The following is a 23,327-nucleotide window of genomic DNA, read 5'->3' on the forward strand; positions in this document are numbered from 1 at the left end:
AGAACAAGAAGAACAAAAAGAACAAGAATAAAAAGACTCAGAACAAGAAGAAAGGAAAAAAAGAAAAAAAGAGGAAAAGGAGGAAGAAGAATCTGGAAACCATAAGATTAGAGGAGAAAATTTCAAAAGTTTAAAAGAAGATTGGCAGGGAAAAAAAATAGTAAAGGAACTGGAAGAGAGAAGGAAGGAAAACTTATGATGATGATGATGATGCTAATGATGATAATGATGATGATGATGATGATGATGATGATGATGATGATGATGGCAAGAAGTTCGTAAAAAGAAGACAAGCAAGAAAAGACGTGGATGTAAATAAATGCATGGACGTGGTTATCAATTAAGAGAGAGAGAGAGAGAGAGAGAGAGAGAGAGAGAGAGAGAGAGAGAGAGAGAGAGAGAGAGAGAGAGAGAGAGAGAGAGAGAGAGAGACTGATAAGAGATTCCCATTTGATAACAACAACAACAACAACAACAACAACAACAACAACAACAACAACAACAACAACAACAACAACAACAACGATGGCTATGAAACAAAACCCACAAACTCAGGATACATTTCTACAAGGCAGGCGGGGAAGGAGGGTGACCGGGCCTTGCACATACATACACCAGTGGCTGTTAGCTTCAAAAGAGGGAAGATTTCAAACAGAACCATTGTGAAGGCATTGCTTGAGTAAATTTTCAGCACGTAAACTGCATTGCGCCGCTCCACTGCACAAAAGGAAGGTTGAGAATCATAAGAAAAGGAGAGAGAGAGAGAGAGAGAGAGAGAGAGAGAGAGAGAGAGAGAGAGAGAGAGAGAGAGAGAGAGAGAGAGAGAGATGGAGAAGGTGGAGGAGTGGAAGAGGAGGGCGGGGTTAGGGGAGGGAAGAGAGAGGGAGGGAGTGAGGGAGGGAGGGAGGGAGGAGAGGAGAGGAGAGGAGAGGAGAGGAGAGGAGAGGAGAGGAGAGGAGAGGAGGAGGGGAGGGGAGGGGAGGAGAAGGGAGGGGAGGGGAGAGAAGAGGAGAGGAGAAGAAGGAGAAGAAGAAAAAGGGGAAGAAGATTGTTTGATTGACTATTATTGGCTGATAAAGAGGAAGAAGAAGAAGAAGAAGAAGAAGAAGAAGAAGAAGAAGAAGAAGAAGAGAAAATATAAAAAAAACACAAGGAAAACTAACGAAAAACAAAACGAAAAGATAAAAGGAAACCAGAAAAAATAAATAAAATAACCAAAATACAAAACAAAAAGAAAAGAAAAATACAGAAGAGGAGGAAGAGGAAACCACAAATCATCCTGGAAGAACCTGCATGGAAGAAACCACCACCACCACCATCACCACCACCACCACCACCACCACCAGCCTTCCTTTCCTCCTTTCTGGGACTCACACAAGGTCAGAGCAAAGAACATAAGGTCGCCTGCTGCTGCTGCTTTTCAAATTTAAAGCTGCATTCGACTTTTCATCACCTTTACATTAGTATTTTGCAGAGAGAGAGAGAGAGAGAGAGAGATAATCACTTGGTACTGGGCCGGATGGTACTCAGGTCATGTAAGCTTCAGGTCAAATAATCCTCAAAACAGATCTGCCAGAGTGCAAATAAGACGCTAGGTGCTCGAGACACTTGATACCCAAACCACTCGGTCCTCAAAATATCTCTAGACTCAGACATCTGGACTACAGGCTTCGTGAAGGCAACATTTGGATCCACACAGACATAATGTTCACCAAATCATTCATCTACTTATTCAACCAGATCTACTCATCCACACAACCACACAACCACTCAGCCACCACTCCCAGTCCACTTACCCACCCATCCATCCAATCACTGACTCCCATCGATCCATCCATTCATCCACTCACCCATCTACCCACCCACTTATCCATCCACTTATCTGTCCACACAAACGTTCATCCTCTCATCCAGCTACCCACCCTCTGACCCGACCATTCACCCATCTACCCACACGCCTTCGTACAACCCCCATTCACACATCAGTGCATCCATCCATCCAAACATCCCTTCACACACACACACTCTCATTGATTTGCCCATCCATTTACTCACTCGTCTATCCACCCAGCCAAATATCCATCCATACACCAATTCATGACACATCCAACTACTCACTCACCCAACCACCTGTCCATCCACACAACAATTCACCCACCCACAAATCAGTTGTCACCCATTTAGCTACTACTTCTACCACTACACCCCCTCACACACTTCCATTCCTTATTTCTTCCTCCTCCTACCACAATCTACTACCACAGTTCAGTATGGAATACCTGGAAATGCCCGGAACCTGGAAATTGAAGAAGATATTGACGAAGAGACACGAGGAGGGAGACGGGAAGCTTTCGGTCACGGTCTTGATGACGTCATGTTTTCATGGGTGCTCTGAACGGAGCTACAACCTACAATTTATTTTAGAGGTTATTTGTCTATTTTCGTGGTTAATTCTGGTTTTCCTTCACTTTTGAGTCTGGAAACACCCTGAAGTTTAGCTTAATATTGATGTACTGGCAGAGAAAGAGGCAGGGAAAAATGTTCGTCTGGGCCCTTATATAACTTATGTAACTAATTTGATTTTGAAAATCACGGGAAGAAGGAAGACTCCCAGAATGGAATGCACTACATATTTTGACTTGCTATATACTTTAACTAATACCGTGAATATCAAATTATTTCAAGCCTAACTAATAATAAAGAAAAATCCAGAAATCAATCTAACTTTTACGAACGGCACCACAAAACAATGTAATATCGAGAAAGAAAACACAGCCAGACTAGATTATATTACAGATTCTGAATCAAAAAAAAAAATTTACCTTTCAGATAAATAAAGAAAACACAAATTCCTCGTTGCATAAAAAAAATAATTTTTCAAACTACATTTTAAATTTTTAATTTTTCTAACTACAGGCCTATTTCAAATTTGAAAATATGATATGCTAGACTAGATTTTATAGGATATTCTTACTCGGTATATGTTTCTTAGATTCAATACCAAAAGAATCTTACGTGCTCTAATAAGAAAAAAAGTGAAAATAAATAAACTGACGAATTCGTTATTTTTTTGAGAAACAAAAGCACAGCTAGACTAGGTTTTACTATAGGTTACAACTTGTTACACTTTTCTAATAATAAATTAAATATCAAAATAATGTCAACTCCTTTAATAGAAGAAGAAAAAAAAAATAGTGATATGGCGCCGAAATGTTTTTTTTTTTTTTCCTCCTCCCTCCCGAACCTTCTCCTACCCTTCCCTCCCCCTCATACTCCCTCTCTCCCCTCCAACTTTTCCTCCTCTTCTTCCTCCTCTAGAAAACACCTGAAAACACCTGGAACCCTAAACATTGTGCTAAATATTGACGGGGAGAGACGGGAAATTGTTACTTTGGCAGTGGCCAGGGCTTGGCGGGGTTCGGCAGGACGGGACTCAGTGGGGCGGGGTTCGGCGGGATGGGCCGCGGTGCCAAGGATACCGTGGTGTGTGATGGTATAGTGGTGTGGTGTAGTGGTGATAACAATGCATTCCCACCCGCTTCACTGCCCTGTGTGTGTGTGTGTGTGTGTGTGTGTGTGTGTGTGTGGTGCCGATCAGAGACGAGTCACAAAGCCGTATAATTGGTGTTTGATTCTCTGACTGCCACTTGGTACACCTTTCCCTAATGACCAATCACTCTGAGACATTTTTTACTTGTTCTACAGCCATATCCAGTCTTTATATCAAGTATTCTTTTTTACTCATAACTTTCTTGTAGATGCTTATAAAGATTTCATACATTGCATATGGTGGTGATAATTGTCTCGTATCAAAGTGAAAGGGTTAAAACAGTCGTTGTGGATTGTGTAGTTGTGGATGGGTAGATCAATGTGCAGTGGATGGCAGAGTGGATGGGTGAGTGTGGGTGGGATGATGGATGGGTGGATGGACCTGTAAGTAGTATGCGGTGGGTGGAAGGGTGAATGCGGTTGAGTGGGTGGGTAGATCGAGCTTAATGGAGGTGGGTGGGTGGGTGGGTGGATGAGTGTGAGTCGATGAATGGAGTTACGACTGTGGATGGGTGGATGAGAGAGAGAGAGAGAGAGAGAGAGAGAGAGAGAGAGAGAGAGAGAGAGAGAGAGAGAGAGAGAGAGAGAGAGAGAGACTACTGAAGCCGGAAGCAGTTAAGAGCGTACTCCAAATTCCGAGCGAGGTGGAGGTGAGACGGCGGCCAACACACGGTGACGAGAGGAGCGAGGGGTGAGGCAGGGCTGGCTGGGCAAGGCTGGGCTGAGCTCCTGTCTCCTCCTGGCTATTTATATCTCCCCGCAAACTAACTGACGAGGACATTCGACTCGCCAGAGCCACCTAAAGTACCGACACGGGATAAGCTTGCCTCCTCTTCTCCCCTTCCTTCCCAGTGGCTGATGTTACCTGGCCCGCTCAGGTGTAAGAGGTGGAAACGTAAGCTTTTTTTTTTTTTTTGGAGGCGTCATGGGTGGATGGGTGGATGAGTGGATGAATGGATGTTTGTAGTGTTATATTATTGGCTGGAATTTTTTTTTTTAGCTGTATTGATTAATGGAGTTGTGGCAACATTGTTTATAGTAAGAGTGTGTGTGTGTGTGTGTGTGTGTGTGTGTGTGTGTGTGTGTGTGGAAAGGGGGTAGGAGAATGGGCGGATGGGTAGATGGGCAGAAGGATGGGTGGGTTTGCTTCTCTTGTCTACCATTGCTTCTGTCTATCTGAGTGGGTGGATGAGTGAGTGGGTAGGTGGATCAGTTTATCAGTTTGTGTGCCACTGTCCATCAATCTGCTTTTACTCTCTCTCTCTCTCTCTCTCTCTCTCTCTCTCTCTCTCTCTCTCTCTCTCTCTCTCTCTCTCTCTCTCTCTCACATACACACACCTGGTCAGTCAACATCCCAGGATTACCTTCAGCGAGCCCACCTTGCCCTTCTCACCTGGACGAAACACTCCTTACCAAACCAATTTTTTTTCCTCACCTGGCTAATAACTCGATGCATATTTACCCACTTTCCTTCACACCCGGAACCATTTAGCCAAATTATTAACCCTTTTCCCCCGCCACCAACCTTGATTTTCATCCCCGTTTCATGTTATAATTAGTCTCCCGTGGTGTTCTATCCGTCTAATCATCTGGTAATTCACTTTTCACCTCCGCCAGCTTATTACTCCGTCACTCGCTGACCTGACGAACCCTTCACGCTTCAATGTAACGTACTCACATGACTCTTAATTCCCTTCTTTAGAGTTTACGGCCTGTCCTCTCTTTGTCTCTCATCCTCCGTCTCTCAACCCACTTGCTTGCCATTCCTTCCCCCTTCGCTCGTATATCTAGACCATTCGTACATTTCACTCCACAAGGGAAAGGTTTAAGAGTCCGCACCTGCCACTCGTGTCACCCTCCGTCATCTCGATCATTAGGTAACAAGTTATGTCATCACTTCACCATGCTTGGGATTATAAAGTTAACTGTTACCGAAATATGTGTAAGGTATATTTTTGGGGGGAGGTTATGTATTAGTGTGTGTGTGTGTGTGTGTGTGTGTGTGTGCGCACGCCCGTCCTCCTCTACCGTTGTTATTCTTTTAGAGTTGAAAGGAATCTTGAAATGATGCATCTTCATCTAAATTTTCAATCATTTGCCTTGTTTGTTTCAGATGCTGCGCCGCGTGTTACGAAAGGATAGAAGCTGTAATTATATGGCCAACTCCTTTGTATGATTATTAAGGCTTACAGATTAAGCAACTTTACCATCATGGAGAACTATATGATTCGATGTGATTCTGAGTAGACGAGCAAGGCGAGCAAGTAATGGAATAATTCAAACACATTAATTTTGCTCAAAGATCTGTTGCGTTTCTGGAGTGTGTGGAGGCTTCTCAATAATGAATCTGGAATGCATCAAGTGTACACCATTGTATCTAAACACAGACACTAACTGTTCTACTCCACAGACTTGGTGTTAATGTTCATCTACTCTCTAGGTTCCTCAAGTATTTGGAGGTTTTTCATGTAGATCGCTTTATGTAGAGCTACAGACACTAAAACTTATTATTGTTCTTTACAGACTTGGTGTTAATGTTTACTTACTCTAGGTAATAATATTAGTATATCATGGCATTTACGTCCCCTGTGTGTGAATGAAAGGAATCGTTCATCAGATCTGAATCTTCAAAGAAAACGGTGAACATTTGAACATTTCTCTCACACTAATATTTAGCAAATGTTTCCTTGCTCATTCTTTTGCGCATTTACTAACCACAGTCCAAGGGCATCATCATTATGTATAATACCATGCATCAAAGAGGGTGACAGGAAGCCACAGCGCGTTGATGCATTCCCTTCCATAGCTTATGGTGGCGCTGTGTTAGGTTCGTTTCCATACAGTGATAGAACTTCAGGCCTTCAGGTAATTCCCGTGGCATCACAAAAGAAAATGAGAAAGGTGAAAAGAAAAGCCTAGACATCCAAAAGTTCTTAACTCCTGGGTAGTAAACTATGACGTGAAACTCGTATTAGGTAGTACTATATGTGTATGCTTTCAAATAAAAAAGAAATATGAATAGAAAGAGGAATTATAAAGTTCAAAAGTATGCATTTCTTTCGAAGTGAAATGTGACGCCAAAACTGTACTGAATGGTGATTAATGTATTGTGCTCACCTGCATAATTAAAAATGTATGTGATGACGTCATGATTCTCTCTCTCTCTCTCTCTCTCTCTCTCTCTCTCTCTCTCTCTCTCTCTCTCTCTCTCTCTCTCTCTCTCTCTCTCTCTCTCCCTCCCTCCTGTGAAAGGTGACACCCGCCCGTCAGTTTTCTTCACCCGAAAAGGACTTTTGCATCTTTTTAAAAAAACTGTTAGTGGATCTCTCGGAGGTTTAAAAATAGCTACGGGGACCACATTGCTTACGGCAGCCTCACTCGCAAGGGCTGACTGATGAAGAAAAAGTTGCTTTCTTACTTATAAATAGAAAAAAACAGTGCCTTCATACGTAATGAGTTATGGGGGCTGGAGCAAAACACGACACATTTCATGTTATCTATGCCTTTCACGTACACGTCATAGAGGAGTGACTCACGAATGTCCTTCCTTGAGGATACTCTCGGGATGAAGCTCAACAAAAGTAAAACATATATGAATCGTGGAGCAGGTGAGATGGTAATGCGGGCTGCTCAAAGGTACTTACCGTGCGGAGGAATGAGACGTCATCCTGCTCGGACGACCCCTCGCTGTCCGCCATCGTGTCGCTCTATTCACAGTGTCACATACACAGAAAAAAATAATCCACTTTCACTTAACGAAGATCACGGTGCAGAAATCAGCAGCCCTTTATCATGGCTGCGAGAATAAGGCGAGACACAACTTTTCCTGGAGCAGGCAAGCCGCCAGTCCCCCACGACCCCCGGGCCCGCAGTGACCGCGCGCCGCCGCTTGCACCCTCGCTGCCACTCGCGCCCGGCACTAAACTTAGCTCCGGCGATGCCACACGACACCAGACGCCTTCTTCTGTATTTGCGATGGTAATGACATATATATTGTAATTAATTATATCACGCCACGAGTCCAAAACACACTTGAGAATGATTGTATTAATGTATTCAGTACCGACGATAAACTGCAGAGGTCTGCTAGCGCCACACCCCAGAAGTCTTTCTCTGCATTTGTAAGAGTAGCGAGCTATATCTAACAATTAAGTATTATTAAATATATCATGTTCGAAACTCGAAACACTTCTAACCGTTTATATAATAAGTAACGACAATAAACTGCAGTGATTATTTATAAACAGCTCCAAACCTATATGTAGTAATTTCAACCTATTTGTTGAGGTTAAAAAAAAAAATATTGAACTGATTTATTTTGTTAAATTCTCAAATATCAATGCAACCTTACTAGCATGGAGGGTGTCAGGCGGGCTACGCCAGTTCCCCCCCCTCCCCTCCAACGCCCATTCACGCCTAAACGTGAGATAACGAGAAAGCCTGCAATCCCTGGATATTCTCAAAGGGTAACTAATGTAACCCAGTCGGAGAAGCTGTGCCTCTGAACATCCGTTAAACTTTACCGAAATTAACGCCTTGCTTACCCAACTTTGTGAAAAGAGACTCGGATGAGCTGATACTAGCAATAACCGAATACATGATTATTGCACGGACACGGGTGGTCACCTGCAACATTGAAATTATGTAACTAAATTAGACAGAATCTGTACGTCAGACTGACCTCTCCCCCATCCTGATGTGCCAGAAAATTTCAATCACTGAACGTTCGAATTTACGTGTTCCTTTTTGTTTGTGTTGAGCTTATCATTTAAAGGCACTTATAAAGCACCGCGGCACCAAATCCAAGTGGGACTATTTAAGATTTGAGCGTCTCAAACCTTTTGCATTTCTTTTACTCTTATAACAAAATAAAAAGAAATGGTAGCACTTAAACTCGCTTTTTTATTATTTTACAAATTTTTATTATTTATTTATATTCTCAAATACATATCGACAATGCTTTTTAATATACATTGCAATAGTCCCAAACTCAGGATGAGATATTTGCTTTATTTACATTTAGCATTGAAAGAGCAGTTCTTGTGTCATTACTTAAGTGGTGGGAAAGTAGGCGTTAGATTTCAGATTAAAGCCAAAGAGACAACCTAAGAAGATGATGACGACCTAAGAAGAGATATAAAGCGGAACAAGTCCAAAAAAGTGTCATTCCAGAGAGAGGCGAACTTGATTGAGGGGGTGCAGCTTGACGGGAGAGGAAACAGGAGGTAGAGATGTTGAAGGCGTTTTGCATTGCCAGTAAACGTGGAGAGATTCTTTTCTCAACCATTTGTATCCTTTTAAAGTGGTAGCAAATAATCTAATAAGACCAGTCAGTACACTACAGTATGGAAGCTGGATGGGCTGGGTGTGTTATGGCTAGCTCTAGATAACTTTGTGCTTCGGGTCTTATATATCCCAGTTTTCATAAGGTTCCTCATGGATATGTGTGTCATTTCTGCTATTGGTAAGATTTACCGTAAATTCTGTTTCAAATGGTGTCTGTTGGTGAGAAGTATGTTCAGTATTGCTTTGTGTATGTTCACAGATTTAGAGGATGAAACTGACAATTTCTGGTGCGTTTTTAATTAATCTGCTATCAGTCTTTTGCTCTTCAGTCCTTAACTCTTAAAAGTTGCTCCAACTTTGACCAAGGCTGTCTTCCATCCTTTCCTGTCTGAGCTGTCGTCATCTCCTCATGGGGATCCACCTCCTGCCTTTGTGAGTAATTTATTACTCACAAGCAGTACCTATCTATATTGCTCAATGTCATGTTCATTGCATTTTAAAAATTATACCTATATTTAAAAAAGAAATTACGATAAAAGCTCATTTGCGGCATAACCAACATTATTGATTTAAAACCAACATAATTAAAAAAAAAGATATCTCGTGACAATAATTTTTATCCAAATATTAGACAAAAGAAGGACAAGACTATGTGTATGTGTTCCGGGATGACCTGTACTGGGTGGGCGTGGTGAGTTCTGGGAGCCTGACACACCAGTGTGGACAGCTCCTGATCACAGAAAGTCTAGGTCAGCTGCACCGGGTCTGCTCTGGATTGTGTGGCATCCTGACTCAGCACAGCATAACAGCCAATGCAACGCTTATTGGTGAAATTGTGCAGGAAAGCATGGTAATAAATGTTTCTGAGTAAAATAATAATGTATTTGATTATTTACAACTTTTAGTGTATTTGATGTAACAGACTTGCATATAATGAGTTTTCATTAGGAAATTGAAAGATTTTATATAGAGCAATAGAATAGCTATTTATCCTAGGTTTGATTCCTTGGTGCAAAATAGTGCATTAGAGGTTTTGAAATGCAGTAAACTAATATAAAGAATTCTTCCTAAATATTAATCTTCCTGCAGAATGGAGGCTTCCTGCAGCTACAGACACCAGATAAGCTACAATCCCACATATACAGCAGAGTTGTAGCAGCCAAGGAGAGTTCAGCTGTCATCTCTACCCCTGGGCTTGTTAGTATTGATGCATGTTTCCCTAAGCTAGGGCATGAATTCCTTGCTGAAGTTCATCTTACATTTATGTTACTGACCATGCACAGTTGGGTGATGTGCTACCTGAATGCTTTGTCATATGCATTTCTGTCCCTTCCTCTCATTATTTCTCCTAAGATGCATTTTCTTTCCTAGATGCCACCTTTGCTTATGTACAAGAGTTTAGCTCATGCTTGTGATTTACAGTTTGGGCTGGAGAAATCTGCACCTGGCACAGCTGCTCAACAGTCTTCACTTATTGTTGACACAGGGAAACGGGAGGTATGTTTACTGGTACTCAGTGATATTTTTTAATAACTTTGAAGTGACTATTTATTGTGACTGTAGATGTTTAAGACTTAGGGTTACTCTGCAGGATGAGCCAGCAAATAGTAGGTCCTCAGCTTGAACATGAAGCTGTATACCAGATAAGGTATGTAGTACATAACTGATGGTGAGACTGTCAAAGCTGATTAAACTCCATTTACAAAAATATGAGCTTTTTTTTGTTTCTTTCACTATGCCTGAAGCCATTATGAAGTATGCAATGAGAAACATTAGACTCAAATTATGGCCAGAATACAATCAAAGTTAAGGTAAGGCCAGACACTCAGAGAGCATGATGTCTTCTGCCTGTGTGGTGGTCATGGATCTAGAATTCATCAGAGCTTTCAATGAGCAGTCTCAGAAAATGGCTATGTATAATTATGACTAGTACACCACACAGCAGGATTTCTACAGAGCAGAGGGAAAGTCCTAGTATGACATTTTTCCTGCAGTTATATATATATGAAAAAGAAGACTTTGACTATTACAGTTATTTTGTATCATCTATAATATATTTCTGCAGTTGATATGTACTTTGGTTTCTTGGTCTGTATACTTCTGATGAAGAAACCAAATGGCAGTATTCATTCCTGAAATTCCTATTTATACAAGATGTAGACTTAACAACTAATATTTGTGTCCTCACTGGCAGCTGTATGTAGATGTGGTAGAAAAGGTGTGGGCATCAGTATCTGCTGAAGGCACAGTCATCAGGGCAGAGGTCACGGGTTCCATCCAGGTGCGGTGCTTCCTTCCTGGCAACCCAACCCTGGCCCTGTCCCTCAACACTTCACTCTCCACACTCCCACAAGAAGGTGTGTATACTTTTGTCAGTGGTTAAGCTCTTTGTTTTATAAGTAGTTTTCCTTAAATTATTACCATAATAAACACTTGTCTCATTTATCAGTCTGACTCAAATAAAAATCAAACCACAATTACCAGCAAAATCCATTGACAGTTGGTTAGCACACTTGGCTTACATCCAAGAGGTTGAGGGTTCAAATCTTTAGCCAGATGGAAACAATTTAAGTTTTTTCCTTTCCATGCTACAGCCCTCATTTACCTTCCAAAAGTAGAAAAACCACCCACCTTTTTGTGTGAGGAATAGGAGTATGAGAGGGATGGAGAGTGCTGGAGTAGTTAAAGTGCTTTGCTCCACAGGGTTTTCCACAGGAACGAGAATGTCTGAGGTAGAGTTTGGCTCAGGTATAAATGTTGGTGATGGTGGTCGCAAGGTGAGTGTGATGACAGTACCTGGCCAGGAAATGACCATTGCCCGCTACACTCTAGCCCCTGACCATCCCCACCTTCTACCTTTCACTCTCACTGGCTCCACTGCAGCTCTCACTCCAAGGTAATTAGTACAAGATAAGTGGGTTCTTCTTGCTGGTGTTTATTTTATGGTTTACTGTTGTTTCTTATTTTCCTTTTTAATACTCTTGATTTCACTTTTACTTCATAAAGAATTGTTTATCAAGATTTATGTGTAAATTACACATGTAATTTATTCAGTATATTTTATACAAATTGCAGTAACCATACTATTTAGATTTTGGCAATATTCTTTCTCCTACAGTGATGCAGAGCTCAAGCTCAAGTTAGTGAGCAACACAGGAATGGGAACTGTGTCCCCTCACGTGACTTTCCACGTGTCTGCCCCGCCCACCACTGCAGCCATCATGTCAAGGACATCTGGTCCCCGTGACCAGACTGTCACCTTTTCTCCAGATAACAAGACCATTACCTGGACCATTTCTCAGTTTCCTGGAGGAAGTTATGCTCAGGCATATATTCGAGTAAGTATGTTGGTATTCAATAATGCAGCTATACTTACTCATTGCCTTATTTGTTCTATTTATCCCACTACACAAGACTCAATACAGTAGCTGATGATTTTGCCATTTTTAGCAACACATACAGAATCTTCTTGCGTACTATGGATAAGGTACATTATAAGAGATTGAGTTAGAGTCTAGAAAATTCATTCACCCATGTGAAAGTTAGTAAATGAGAACATTCACTATTCTACTTTTTTTAACACTCACAGCTGGTGGACTCTGGAGGGAATGCATCAGTTGAGTCTGGAGAACTGGACTTTGAGGTGTCCAGGTGGGTGTGTTCTGGGGTGAGAGTGGAAAATGTCAAGCTGAGTCCCCATACAGAAGGGCTCAACAAGTGGGTACGTTACCTCACCACCTCGGACAGTGTAAGTGTTCGTCTAACATGAGGGGTGTGTGTTTGTGTGTGTGTGTGTGTGTGTGTGTGTGTGTGTGTGTGTGTGTGTGTGTGTGTGTGTGTGTGTGTGTGTGTGTTTACATGTGTATTAATGCATGTGTGCATAATTCTGTGTGTTTGTATAATGTTTTTACATTAATGTTTTTAATATTTGTGTGTTGTGCAATGTACCAGTGATTTCTGTGATAATTTTGTTATGTTTGGAAACAGACCCTGAGTGTAAGCAAGGGAAATATTGTTTCTACCCTATTGTAAATAAAAGTTTGACAACAGTGCAAAGATAGTTTCATTATTGAAGGTAGCCATACTCATGAGTCATGCTACAAAAAATATCATAGAGGCAAAGTTTTTGTGCCTGTATACACACTTTCCATTGTTATCATTAGCTGCAGTCTTTTTCCATGAGGTGCCCTTGATATTCAAGACAGCAAAAATATTTATCAAATAATATCTAATTTATCTTTATTTTTAGATAGATTAAGAAACAAAGTGACATCTGTAGAAACACTTGTGTCTGTAAGCAAATGCTATATAATGTATAAAAACAAGGTGATAAATCCACAGGAGCACACAGCAGAATTAAAGCACTGGTGGTGGGTAACACCTATTTTACTTATGTCCATACATACATGATAAGGTATAAAGGAAACAGGCAACACAAATCCCAGAGATAACTGGTGGTGAATGAGTTGCAGACACAAGTAAACTCCTGGTGGAGAATGATTAAGAACTCAAGAGAAAAGATACTCTTCACAAACACAAAATAAAAACTTAAGTGAAAAGGTATCAACAAAGAGTAGTGTGTTTTCTTGAAGCAGTAAGAAGCTGACACACTTCAACAGTTCAAGTGCTGTGCTGTAGCTGTAAGTGCATAATAAAAATAAACAATGAAAAAGAGAATACTGGCTTAGAGATCAATGGCAACCAGATTGAACATTATAGATAGTCATCATTAGGAAAAAAGGAGCTATATGCATAACTTCTGCTGTCTTCAATAATTCCCCTAATTCATTCACACCTTTCTGAGCTGATTTTTTTTATTTATTTTTTTTTATTACAGATCAATATATCCATCTTCATCTAGTCAGTCAGCTTCCTTGAGTATCCTTGCTATTTCACTTATTTATCTTCAGGTATCTAAACTATCTCAGGCTGTTGTGTCTTGCCACTGTCACTCCATATTTCATTTTCCTTACAAGTCATACCACCTCCTCTATACATCATGAATTATGTTTGGTCTTTGGGTGTCTTCAACTTAACTAAGATGCATCTACTGACACTGGTCATCTCTCAATATACACATTATTTAGCTCCTGTGAATTTTCTGTTTTTTGTTCACAAACATACAATCACATGAAGTAGTACATTATTATTTAATTTATTTATGCTTGAAAAAAATAACTTACCATTTCTATTAGAGATGATGTCATGTCAGCAGTTGTATTTCTGACCAGTCTGCTGAGGATCCACTTCACCTGGTGTCACTGGAGGAGGGAGAGGAAAGGACTGTGAGGCACCTTCACCTGCAGGGGAGTATGGCTGTTCCACAGGTCTAGGCGGCTTTGGTACATCATACAACAAATCTTTGCACCAAGTCTCTGCTGCAGCACTTTCTCTAAATGTCTTCATTCCCCATAAAAAAAGAAAAAAGAAAATTAGATAATTAATTTGCAATATTCTAAACTGAACATAAACAAAACATTAGGAAAATCATCAGTGACCAATAAAAATGTACAATTATATCTCCTTGAAAACAGATTTAAAAAACATATAATAATAATTTATGGTTTCCTCATACTGCAATCCCTACTCCTATCTATCACATCTCAGTACTCCTCACTCAAACAAAATGAATAAGAGATTACTACAGTGAGCTGTGGACACACTGGTTTGACGAGCCCCATTCTGTACACTTGCTCGTGCTCACCTTCCTCTCAGAGCATGCAGGGAGGAGGGGGGAGCCTGATATATGGCGCCAAGCAACACTCATTTGCTGCATTAAGCTTTGATTGTTGTCTGCATCAGGATTTTTAAACTTGTGCTCAAATGTCTCTACTCTCACTTTCTGATTATTTTCTTCATATCCTCCCTTTTCCCTCATGTCTGCCCTCCACTCTGTATCTTCTTGCATCCCTACCTCGTTTTTGGATTCTTCAGTCTCCTGCCTTTCTTGCTTGGGATTATCTGTTGCTTCATAGGGCTGTTTGTAGTCACTTGGGGGAATCTCCTGCAAGACCCAAGGCCACAAATAAATTGCAATATATGGAATGTATAATTTCTGAATGAATACAAGACTTAGTAATTACTGTATGTAAAGGGTATGAAACAAAATGTTCCCTTCAATTCAGAATATAATCTTTACAATTATACTAAAGTCAGACAAAAGCTTCTTTTGACAGACTTGGTGTATTTATTTTTGCCTAAAGAAAGAAAAAAATCAATATTAGAATTCTTCTAAGAATTCACTTTTATGAACTACATTTTTACTAGATATAAGTTTGCTAATAGTTCCACAGAATGAGGGATTTAGGATTAGCTAAAAAAGTGAATTGTTCATCAAATACCTACGTTTTTTTTTATGTCTAATTTTTATTTTGGTGTTCACAGCTAGGGAGAAATATAAGTGATGATGAATGATGATCAAAATACTGTACAATGTACTTACAGATATTGTTGAATATACAGCTTCTTGGTGACCCTCATTGTAACCAGAGAGAGGAACCACTTCATAAGGCTGTGCAGCACTCTCGTCATAACCTGCCTGCCTCTATTAAAGAAAAGATAGTGTTCTGTCAAGAGAATCATAACTCTTACTGCCTTTTTTGTTTCTATATCTACTATTTTTTCTCTTGAACTTAAACAGAACCCACCTTTATGCTGCCTTTGAATGTCCTGAAACCACCACCAGTGCCCTTCATGAACTGGTGCCTCACACTCTGGTTGAAACTTTTCCTATGTTCACTCTCTTCACTGAAGGGAACGCTATCCCATGGCTCTCTGTATCCCCCACTGGAAAGTATAGACATGAATTATCCAGCAATGTGGAACACAGACAAGGGGAGTACTTGACTCAAGTGATTAGATTTCTTAGGGAATTAGGGATGTCAAGTTATGAATGCACAAATGCACTCATGCCATTTCACTCAAGTGTACCTGTATTCTCTGTTGTTGGATCCATCAGTCCCCATCAAAATGTCTGCATTAAGTGACCAGATTTTGTCACACTAATTAATTAAAAGTAAACACCAAAATATTTTTAAAAACTTAATATTAAATTCTAAGAATCATTGATTTCATTTACAGATTTATACTAATTCATGAGATCCATCACACATTATCACCTGTTTTGGGTGACGAGAGGCTTGTGTTCATCCTGAGGTCCATCATTACTGAGGGAGGCAGCAGTGGTAGTGGCAGTGGTGGTGGCAGTGGCAGCTTCAGAGGAGGAGTGACTGTTGCGCTTATTCTCAGAGATATGTGTAACAGTTGCATTGAACCGGTGCCGACGAGTCAGCTTACGGACAAACATGGCCTTCTCAACATCATCATCATCATCATATTCTTCACCTCCAAATGTCATTCCATCCATCAGTTTCTCTTCTGAAAGTCAAAAAAGGTTTTAAGCAAGTGTAATTTGTAACTCTGATATAAAATCATTTGTATAACAAGTTGTACCCTGCCAAAGCACTAGATACTTCCAAGACCCATGTGCTACTCCCTATTACTTGACTGGTGACATGCTGGACTTTCATTCATGCTTGGGTATCAGGTTCAATCCCAGCAAGATACAGACCTTTCTCCAGAACTTCAAATATATTTGAGCCTCTTATGGTTATATGAGTGAGAATGCTATAGTATGAGGCTGTACAAGTGGGAATGCCCTGGTTTGAGGATGTACACATAGTTATACCCTGGTCTGAGATTATACAAGTGGAAATGTCCTTGTTTGAGGCTATACAAGTGGGAATGCTCTGGTTTGAGGCTGTACGAGTGGGAACTAGAATAATGGAATCAGACAGAGAGCTCTGGAATTTACCTGCAGCACATGTTAGCTCATCTTCATAATCTGGAGCTTCTGTGAGGACTGGCCATTCTGAATTGTTCTTAAGTTCTTCCTCTATTTTCACATAGAGATGTTTTTTCCCACAGTGTCTCAAGAAGAAAGGCATGATGTACTTGTCCAGCACGCCATATAGCAACCATCTCTGTTGAAGAAAATTTCCAAAAGGTACATTGTTTGCTCAGTATCAAATGGTTTTACAAAGCTTTTACAGAGAAACAACTATTTTTGTGAAGAAACAAATGCACACTAGGAGATGTATGATGAGTGAACACTTGTACACAATTACATACAATATCCTCAGAATAAGAAGTATAAAATAATTTGCTAATCAGACAATAAGACTTTTTTTTTCTACTTGCTTATTTATTTATTTATTTATATGCATTTATTCTGTGTCCTTATATCTTACCTCCCACACAAAGCAGCCAACTAAGATGATACACATGATGAAGAACAAAGTGCCAGCAAACCCAGCATCAGGAATTAGCATCAAGTTCAGTAAATCCAAATACCACTGCCCAGTGTAGAAGTTGAGGAAGAGGCAAAATGCAGAAGCAAGAACTAGATGAATAGTCAAAACATCTGCAAAGAAGTAAGGACGTTAAAGTTACTGGATGCAAATGACTTGAGTAATATCAAATGTATACCACTTAAATATGTCTGAACTGTGACATGTAAAATACTGGTAACAATATACATACAGTTAGTGTAGATGGGCTTCAGATGGGGAGCAGCATGAGAAAACACAAACACTCCAATAACCAAGAAGTAGAAGCAAACTAATATCAAGATCGTATTCTCATAGGACTTTTCTGGTGGCCAAATGTTTTCGTGAGGCACCAGCGGCACAAACCTGAAGAGCATGTCAGTATCATCCCCAGAGGAAAACTAATAACAGTGTACAGATGACTACCTTAGAAGATGATGATTTTAACTAACATCACCAGAAGCAATGCATGAAATCTTTATAAGCATCTACACAAAAGGAGGGGGAATAAAAAGAACAGATTTGCAATTTCTACCCAGTTTCAAGATTGGAGGTGGCTGTAGAACAAGTGAAGATGTGTCAAAGTGATTAGTAATTAAGGTTAGGCGTACCAAATAGCAGGCAAAGGGTTAAGCTTTCATTACCAAGACTGCATGCGGAGGTAAGTCAGCATTCCCCAGTACACTGTGAACTGGAATGCAATGTAGGAGAAAATGGAGACTATGGTGATGAAGTTTAGGATGCGGTGATGGGGCCGCTTTGTGCTGAGGTTAGGAGCAGCGTGTGTGCAGCCCATCACGAGGGGCGGCACAGTCATCAGCATCAGGTCCATGATCACATACTGGGCATCAGACGGCTCAGTATTGACCTTTGAAGGAAGAGACACACATTGTGAAGCTACACAAACAAAATTTGTTTTCTTGCAAATAACATGCAGGTATTGTCTTCATGCCAATATATGCATTGGATAATAGGTCTTGATAGACATGACAAAATACATAACATCATCATCATCACTATCATAACTACATTCTCAACATAAAGTCAAGTGCTATTCACATATGAAAAAATAATACTGTTTAATCAAATATAAAAATGGTATAAAGAGAATTCATTGAAATGATTTTATCTCAAGTTACTCAGTGACACTCAGAGATAAACTGACAACTAACCTCAAAGTTCCACATGACACACAGGAGTGCCCCAAAGGTGGCCACCACATTGTACTTGAAGGTGGAGAAAATGGACACCAGCACGGCTCTTCCCTCCCTGATCAGCACAGGCACACAGGTAATATTCTCCTGTCGGGATGTGAATGGAGCAGCCACTGATGCCTCAGCAGATGACAAGGAAATCCCAGCATCTGCTGCCTTCAGTGCCCCACAGTCATTGCACCCATCACCACACATTGCAACATGATGCCTGAAACAATATCATTTATAATTATTAGATATATCTGCCTCCTCATGATGCTACAATTGATGGTTTAAATCAATATCATCAAGAAATCCCTTAAAACTGCCGTTGTGTATATATATATATATATATATATATATATATATATATATATATATATATATATATATATATATATATATATATATATATATATATATATATATATACTATTGTAATAAACTCCCTTGTTCACTGTTAATGTGTGTTCCTATACAATAGTATTACCCCAAGTGTTGAAGAGTCTCTACCACTGTGATCTTCTGATCTGGCTTCATTCTGGCAAAGACACGACCCTTATGTAGCACTCGGTAAAATGTAGACTTATCTTGGGCGCTTGCAAGCAAGTCAAAGGTCTCCCCATCTGTGGCCAGTACATAGTTGTCACTTCGTACTGGCATCAGCTTCTAGAAATATGAGACAAAAAGTCAAGTTAGAGTGTACAATTACTACTCTCTTTTCATGCACATAGGAATGACCTAAGTACTTCCTCTATTGAGTAGTCTGCATAAAAGATCTTATGACATTCTGTTAGGAGCTAGTCATTTGGTACTGAGGTGGATGGTACTCGGGGGAAGGAGGGGGCAGTAGGTCACCACACAGTCTGGCCCAGACAAGGCACCACACACACACACACACACACACACACACACACACACACACACAATAGTAGTAGTAGTAGTAGTAGTAATAGTACATAGAAGTAGGAGTAGCTATGCAGTCTTAGCTATGAAACATGTCATAGGAAGGAAAAAGTTACCCATTTTGATCATAAACTGCATAATAGTAATAGTAGATATGTAGTCTTAATAATGGAACATGTCATAGGGAGGAAAATAATAGCGCATTTTGATCATAAACTATGTGCCAATATCATACTTGATTTTTCAGACTTTTTGTTTGATCTGCATCATAGTAGAAAACTTTGAGGTGCTGTGCTGCTTTGGATGAACTTGCTTCCATCATGGCCTTGACTATGATGATCTGGTGGCCGGGCAACACCAGGCCACTCTGCTGAGCCACACTGAGTGCAGTGAGGAGACTGTCTCCTGCACCAAAATAAGAGAGATTTCAACATCTTTTTAGAATAAAACAGTAACAGTTAAACATGAATTTAATATGCATCTCAGTTTAGCATTCCAAGACAACAGCCTTGGATATTTAGTAAAATCTTGTTCTAGTACTTTATCTTTTAACATAAAAGACTAAATCCTTCCTTAATAGAAGAGTGACATTATCATTTATAAATGTAAATGCATATAATTCATATAAATTATTACATGTTATTACCTTGAAAGGAAGAGAAGAAATTAATCTTATTGATAACTGCAGTCACTAAAACAGGAGTTTTAGTTGTACTGTACTTGACTAATCACATTCTTCGACAAATTTCTCAATCTATCTCCAGCAAAGTAAACATGATGTCATTACCTGTAACCATGACAGGTGTGAGGTGTGCATTATGAAGTGTGGCCAGGACAGGGGGTGTCTCCACCTTTAGTTTATTCTGCAGCAGCACCAAGCCGAGGAAGGTTGCATTTTTCTCCAGTTCCTCCCGAGGCTGAATCTTCACCTGGGAAAACCAGTTTTATAAGGCTAATGCTTAAACACAAACACTATAACTCTACAAATAACAAGGCAACCGACCATGAGGTTGTCATAAAACAATGAGAAACATAACAATTAAAATAAAAACCTGGTCCCATGTGTGTCCTTCCAATGTTTTGCCAGCAACAGCCAACACACGCAGGCCTTGGTGGGTGTACCAGCCCACAGCTGCCTCCAGAAGATCAGGAACTGTAAGTACAATGTGATCCAATATTAACTGATTATAAAAGGTCAATTCTTACAATACCTGAGACACTTCTCAATAACTGGGAAGCCTATTCAATTACAATTATTTCTAAAGGACAGGTTCCAGATTAATCCCTTTATTCCCAGCAACATTTTCATCAAAATTTATACGGAGGTAAAGAGACGAACATGCTCTCTCCATAATTTCAAGTAAAACCAATTTTCTGTTATCTGATGAGGGAGAGGGATTAATATTTGAATGTGTACTGCACGCTGAAGTCAATATGTAAATTTCTATTTTCTTTGAGTAAACAATCAATTTTATGGTGACTAAGTAAGATAAATTTCATTACATACTAGTACCTATTAAACTGAAAGAAAATAAGTAAATAGGGGACCTGTATTTGGACTGCAAAGTGTTGCCACCCTTTCTGGAGCTCCCTTGATGAAGACTTCTATGCTGGTATTCATCTTGGCCTTGGCAACCACTGTCATGCGTTGTTCACTGGACTCAAATGGGAATATCCTGAGGATGGCCACCTCATACTGATTATGGTCTGCATCATTTGCAGCTTGTGGCCAGACTAGTAACTGGGCCTCCATCCCATAGTCTGTATTCTTGGTGTTCGTTGGTTCTTGTAAAGCCTATTAATGAGATGGTATTGTAAAATCTTAAGTGAAAGAAAAACAATTACATATGAATCCAAAAACACACCAGCAAAGGATGCAGAGACACTTACAAAAGTACCCTACTGCTCTTCTAAATATGTGCAGGAATATCTAAATCTAAAAGTTTTCAGAGTAACAGAGTTCCGTCCCTCTTCTGTTCTTTCTTTTTGTCCCTTTAATGACAAATGTTTATTCCAAGTCCCTGTGCTTCTGGGGGTAAAAGTAATGCAGCTCTGCTACTCATAAATAAATATTACTCTCCTAAATGCATAAGTGTCACTCTGCTAAAGTTAAAAAACCTGATATTTTCTTTTGCATCTCTGAAACTTACATGGTAAGTCAATCATGCAAACAGAAAGATATGTCAACAAATTAATAAAAATCATAGACATACTTTTCATCACACCATAAAGGAAAAAGCTCATACTTCCAAATTAATTTAGTCAATGCTTTATCAATAACTTTTTTCCTTTTTTTTTTTTTATGTAGGAAGGACACTGGCCAAAGGCAACAAAAATCTAATAAAAAAAAATGCCCACTGAAATGCCAGTCCCATAAAAGGGTCAAAGCAGTGGTCAAAAATTGTTGAATAAGTGTCTTGAAACCTCCCTCTTGAAGGAATTCAAGTCATAGGAAGGTGGAAATACAGAAGCAGGCAGGGAGTTCCAGAGTTTACCAGAGAAAGGGATGAATGATTGAGAATACTGGTTAACTCTTGCATTAGAGAGGTGGACAGAATAGGGGTGAGGGAAAGAAGAAAGTCTTGTGGAGTGAGGCCGCGGGAGGAGGGGAGGCATGCAGTTAGCAAGATCAGAAGAGCAGTTAGCATGAAAATAGCGGTAGAAGACAGCTAGATATGCAACATTGCGGCGGTGAGAGAGAGGCTGAAGACAGTCAGTTAGAGGAGAGGAGTTGATGAGATGAAAAGCCTTTGTCTAGAAGAGCAGTATGAGTGGAACCCCCCCCAGACATGTGAAGCATACTCCATACATGGACGGATGAGGCCCTTGTACAGAGTTAGCAGCTGGGGGGGTGAAAAAAACTGGCGGAGACGTCTCAGAACGCCTAACTTCATAGAAGCTGTTTTAGCCAGAGATGAGATATGAAGTTTCCAGTTCAGATTATAAGTAAAGGACAGACCGAGGATGTTCAGTATAGAAGAGGGGGACAGTTGAGTGTCATTGAAGAAGAGGGGATAGTTGTCTGGAAGGTTGTGTCGAGTTGATAGATGGAGGAATTGAGTTTTTGAGGCATTGAACAATACCAAGTTTGCTATGCCCCAATCAGAAATTTTAGAAAGATCAGAAGTCAAGCATTCTGTGGCTTCCCTGCATGATATGTTTACCCCCTGAAGGATTGGACGTCTATGAAAAGACGTGGAAAAGTGCAGGGTGGTATCATCAGCGTAGGAGTGGATAGGACAAGAAGTTTGGTTTAGAAGATCATTAATGAATAATAAGAAGAGAGTGGGTGACAGGACAGAACCCTGAGGAACACCACTGTTAATAGAGTTAGGAGAAGAACAGTGACCATCTACCACAGCAGCAATAGAACGGTCAGAAAGGAAACATGAGATGAAGTTACAGAGAGAAGGATAAAAACTGTAGGAGGGTAGTTTGGAAATCAAAGCTTTGTGCCAGACTCTATCAAAAGCTTTTGATATGTCCAAGGCAACAGCAAAAGTTTCACCAAAATCTCTAAAAGAGGAGTAAGTAAGGAAAGCCAGAAGATCACCAGTAGAGCGGCCTTGACAGAACCCATACTGGCGATCAGATAGAAGGTTGTGAAGTGATAGATGTTTAAGAATCTTCCTGTTGAGGATAGATTCAAAAACTTTAGATAGGCAAGAAATTAAAGCAATGGGATGGTAGTTTGAGGGATTAGAACGGTCACCCTTTTTAGGAACAGGTTGAATGTAGGCAAACTTTCAGCAAGAAGGAAAGGTAGGACAAGATAAAGATATGAGATTGTGATCGGAGGAGCCCAACGGAGAAGAAAGGGTGACAGCATAAGCAGAAGGATTAGAGGTCAGGAAAAGATCAAGAATATTGGGCGTATCTCCAAGACGGTCAGGAATGCGAGTAGGGTGTTGCACCAATTGTTCTAGGTCATGGAGGATAGCAAAGTTGTAGGCTAGTTCACCAGGATGGTCAGTGATGGGAGAGGAAAGCCAAAGCTGGTGGTGAACATACTCATACAATACTCATACTCATACAATACTGTGTATGAGTGCAGTGTATTGTTGAC

General features: G+C 40.2%; 3 protein-coding genes across 18 annotated transcripts in view; 1 reads left to right on the top strand and 2 right to left on the bottom strand.

Annotated features, from left to right (window-relative positions):
* The window catches only part of LOC135103103 (ryanodine receptor-like), a 151,580-nt gene extending 144,138 nt beyond the window's left edge, over positions 1–7,442 (bottom strand). For 4 of the 9 annotated variants that reach the window (XM_064009123.1, XM_064009128.1, XM_064009122.1 and 1 more), the window contains exon 1: positions 7,194–7,441. In XM_064009123.1, the coding sequence (XP_063865193.1) occupies positions 7,194–7,247 (54 nt within the window). In that variant the 5' untranslated portion in view covers positions 7,248–7,441. Of the gene's footprint in view, positions 1–7,193 lie in introns of all 9 variants that reach the window. The other 5 variants (XM_064009127.1, XM_064009126.1, XM_064009125.1 and 2 more) reach the window with 3 other exon arrangements.
* A 1,005-nt stretch (positions 7,443–8,447) lies between these two features.
* Positions 8,448–23,327, bottom strand: part of LOC135103104 (probable cation-transporting ATPase 13A5) — a 31,653-nt gene continuing 16,773 nt past the window's right edge. For 3 of the 8 annotated variants that reach the window (XM_064009131.1, XM_064009129.1, XM_064009130.1), the window contains exons 14-29: positions 20,810–21,056; positions 20,314–20,414; positions 20,049–20,190; positions 19,497–19,666; positions 18,846–19,024; positions 18,335–18,584; positions 17,807–18,030; positions 17,377–17,528; positions 17,085–17,257; positions 16,649–16,817; positions 15,954–16,212; positions 15,483–15,621; positions 15,278–15,379; positions 14,540–14,839; positions 14,019–14,235; positions 8,448–12,497 (exon numbers count right to left, since the gene is read on the bottom strand). In XM_064009131.1, the coding sequence (XP_063865201.1) occupies positions 14,044–14,235; positions 14,540–14,839; positions 15,278–15,379; positions 15,483–15,621; positions 15,954–16,212; positions 16,649–16,817; positions 17,085–17,257; positions 17,377–17,528; positions 17,807–18,030; positions 18,335–18,584; positions 18,846–19,024; positions 19,497–19,666; positions 20,049–20,190; positions 20,314–20,414; positions 20,810–21,056 (2,799 nt within the window). In that variant the 3' untranslated portion in view covers positions 8,448–12,497; positions 14,019–14,043. Of the gene's footprint in view, positions 12,498–13,203; positions 14,236–14,539; positions 14,840–15,277; positions 15,380–15,482; positions 15,622–15,953; positions 16,213–16,648; positions 16,818–17,084; positions 17,258–17,376; positions 17,529–17,806; positions 18,031–18,334; positions 18,585–18,845; positions 19,025–19,496; positions 19,667–20,048; positions 20,191–20,313; positions 20,415–20,809; positions 21,057–23,327 lie in introns of those variants that run through there. The other 5 variants (XM_064009133.1, XR_010269925.1, XM_064009134.1 and 2 more) reach the window with 5 other exon arrangements.
* Positions 8,698–12,891, top strand: LOC135103109 (AP-4 complex subunit mu-1-like). The gene is made up of 9 exons (XM_064009139.1): positions 8,698–8,838; positions 9,182–9,267; positions 9,467–9,685; positions 9,925–10,032; positions 10,258–10,332; positions 11,030–11,192; positions 11,539–11,731; positions 11,954–12,173; positions 12,425–12,891. The coding sequence occupies exons 1-9, from the start codon at positions 8,781–8,783 to the stop codon at positions 12,602–12,604; spliced, it is 1,302 nt and encodes a 433-aa protein (XP_063865209.1). The 5' UTR covers positions 8,698–8,780; the 3' UTR covers positions 12,605–12,891.

The sequence above is a fragment of the Scylla paramamosain genome, chromosome 8 (assembly GCF_035594125.1).
Source record: "Scylla paramamosain isolate STU-SP2022 chromosome 8, ASM3559412v1, whole genome shotgun sequence".
NCBI lineage: Eukaryota > Metazoa > Arthropoda > Malacostraca > Decapoda > Portunidae > Scylla > Scylla paramamosain.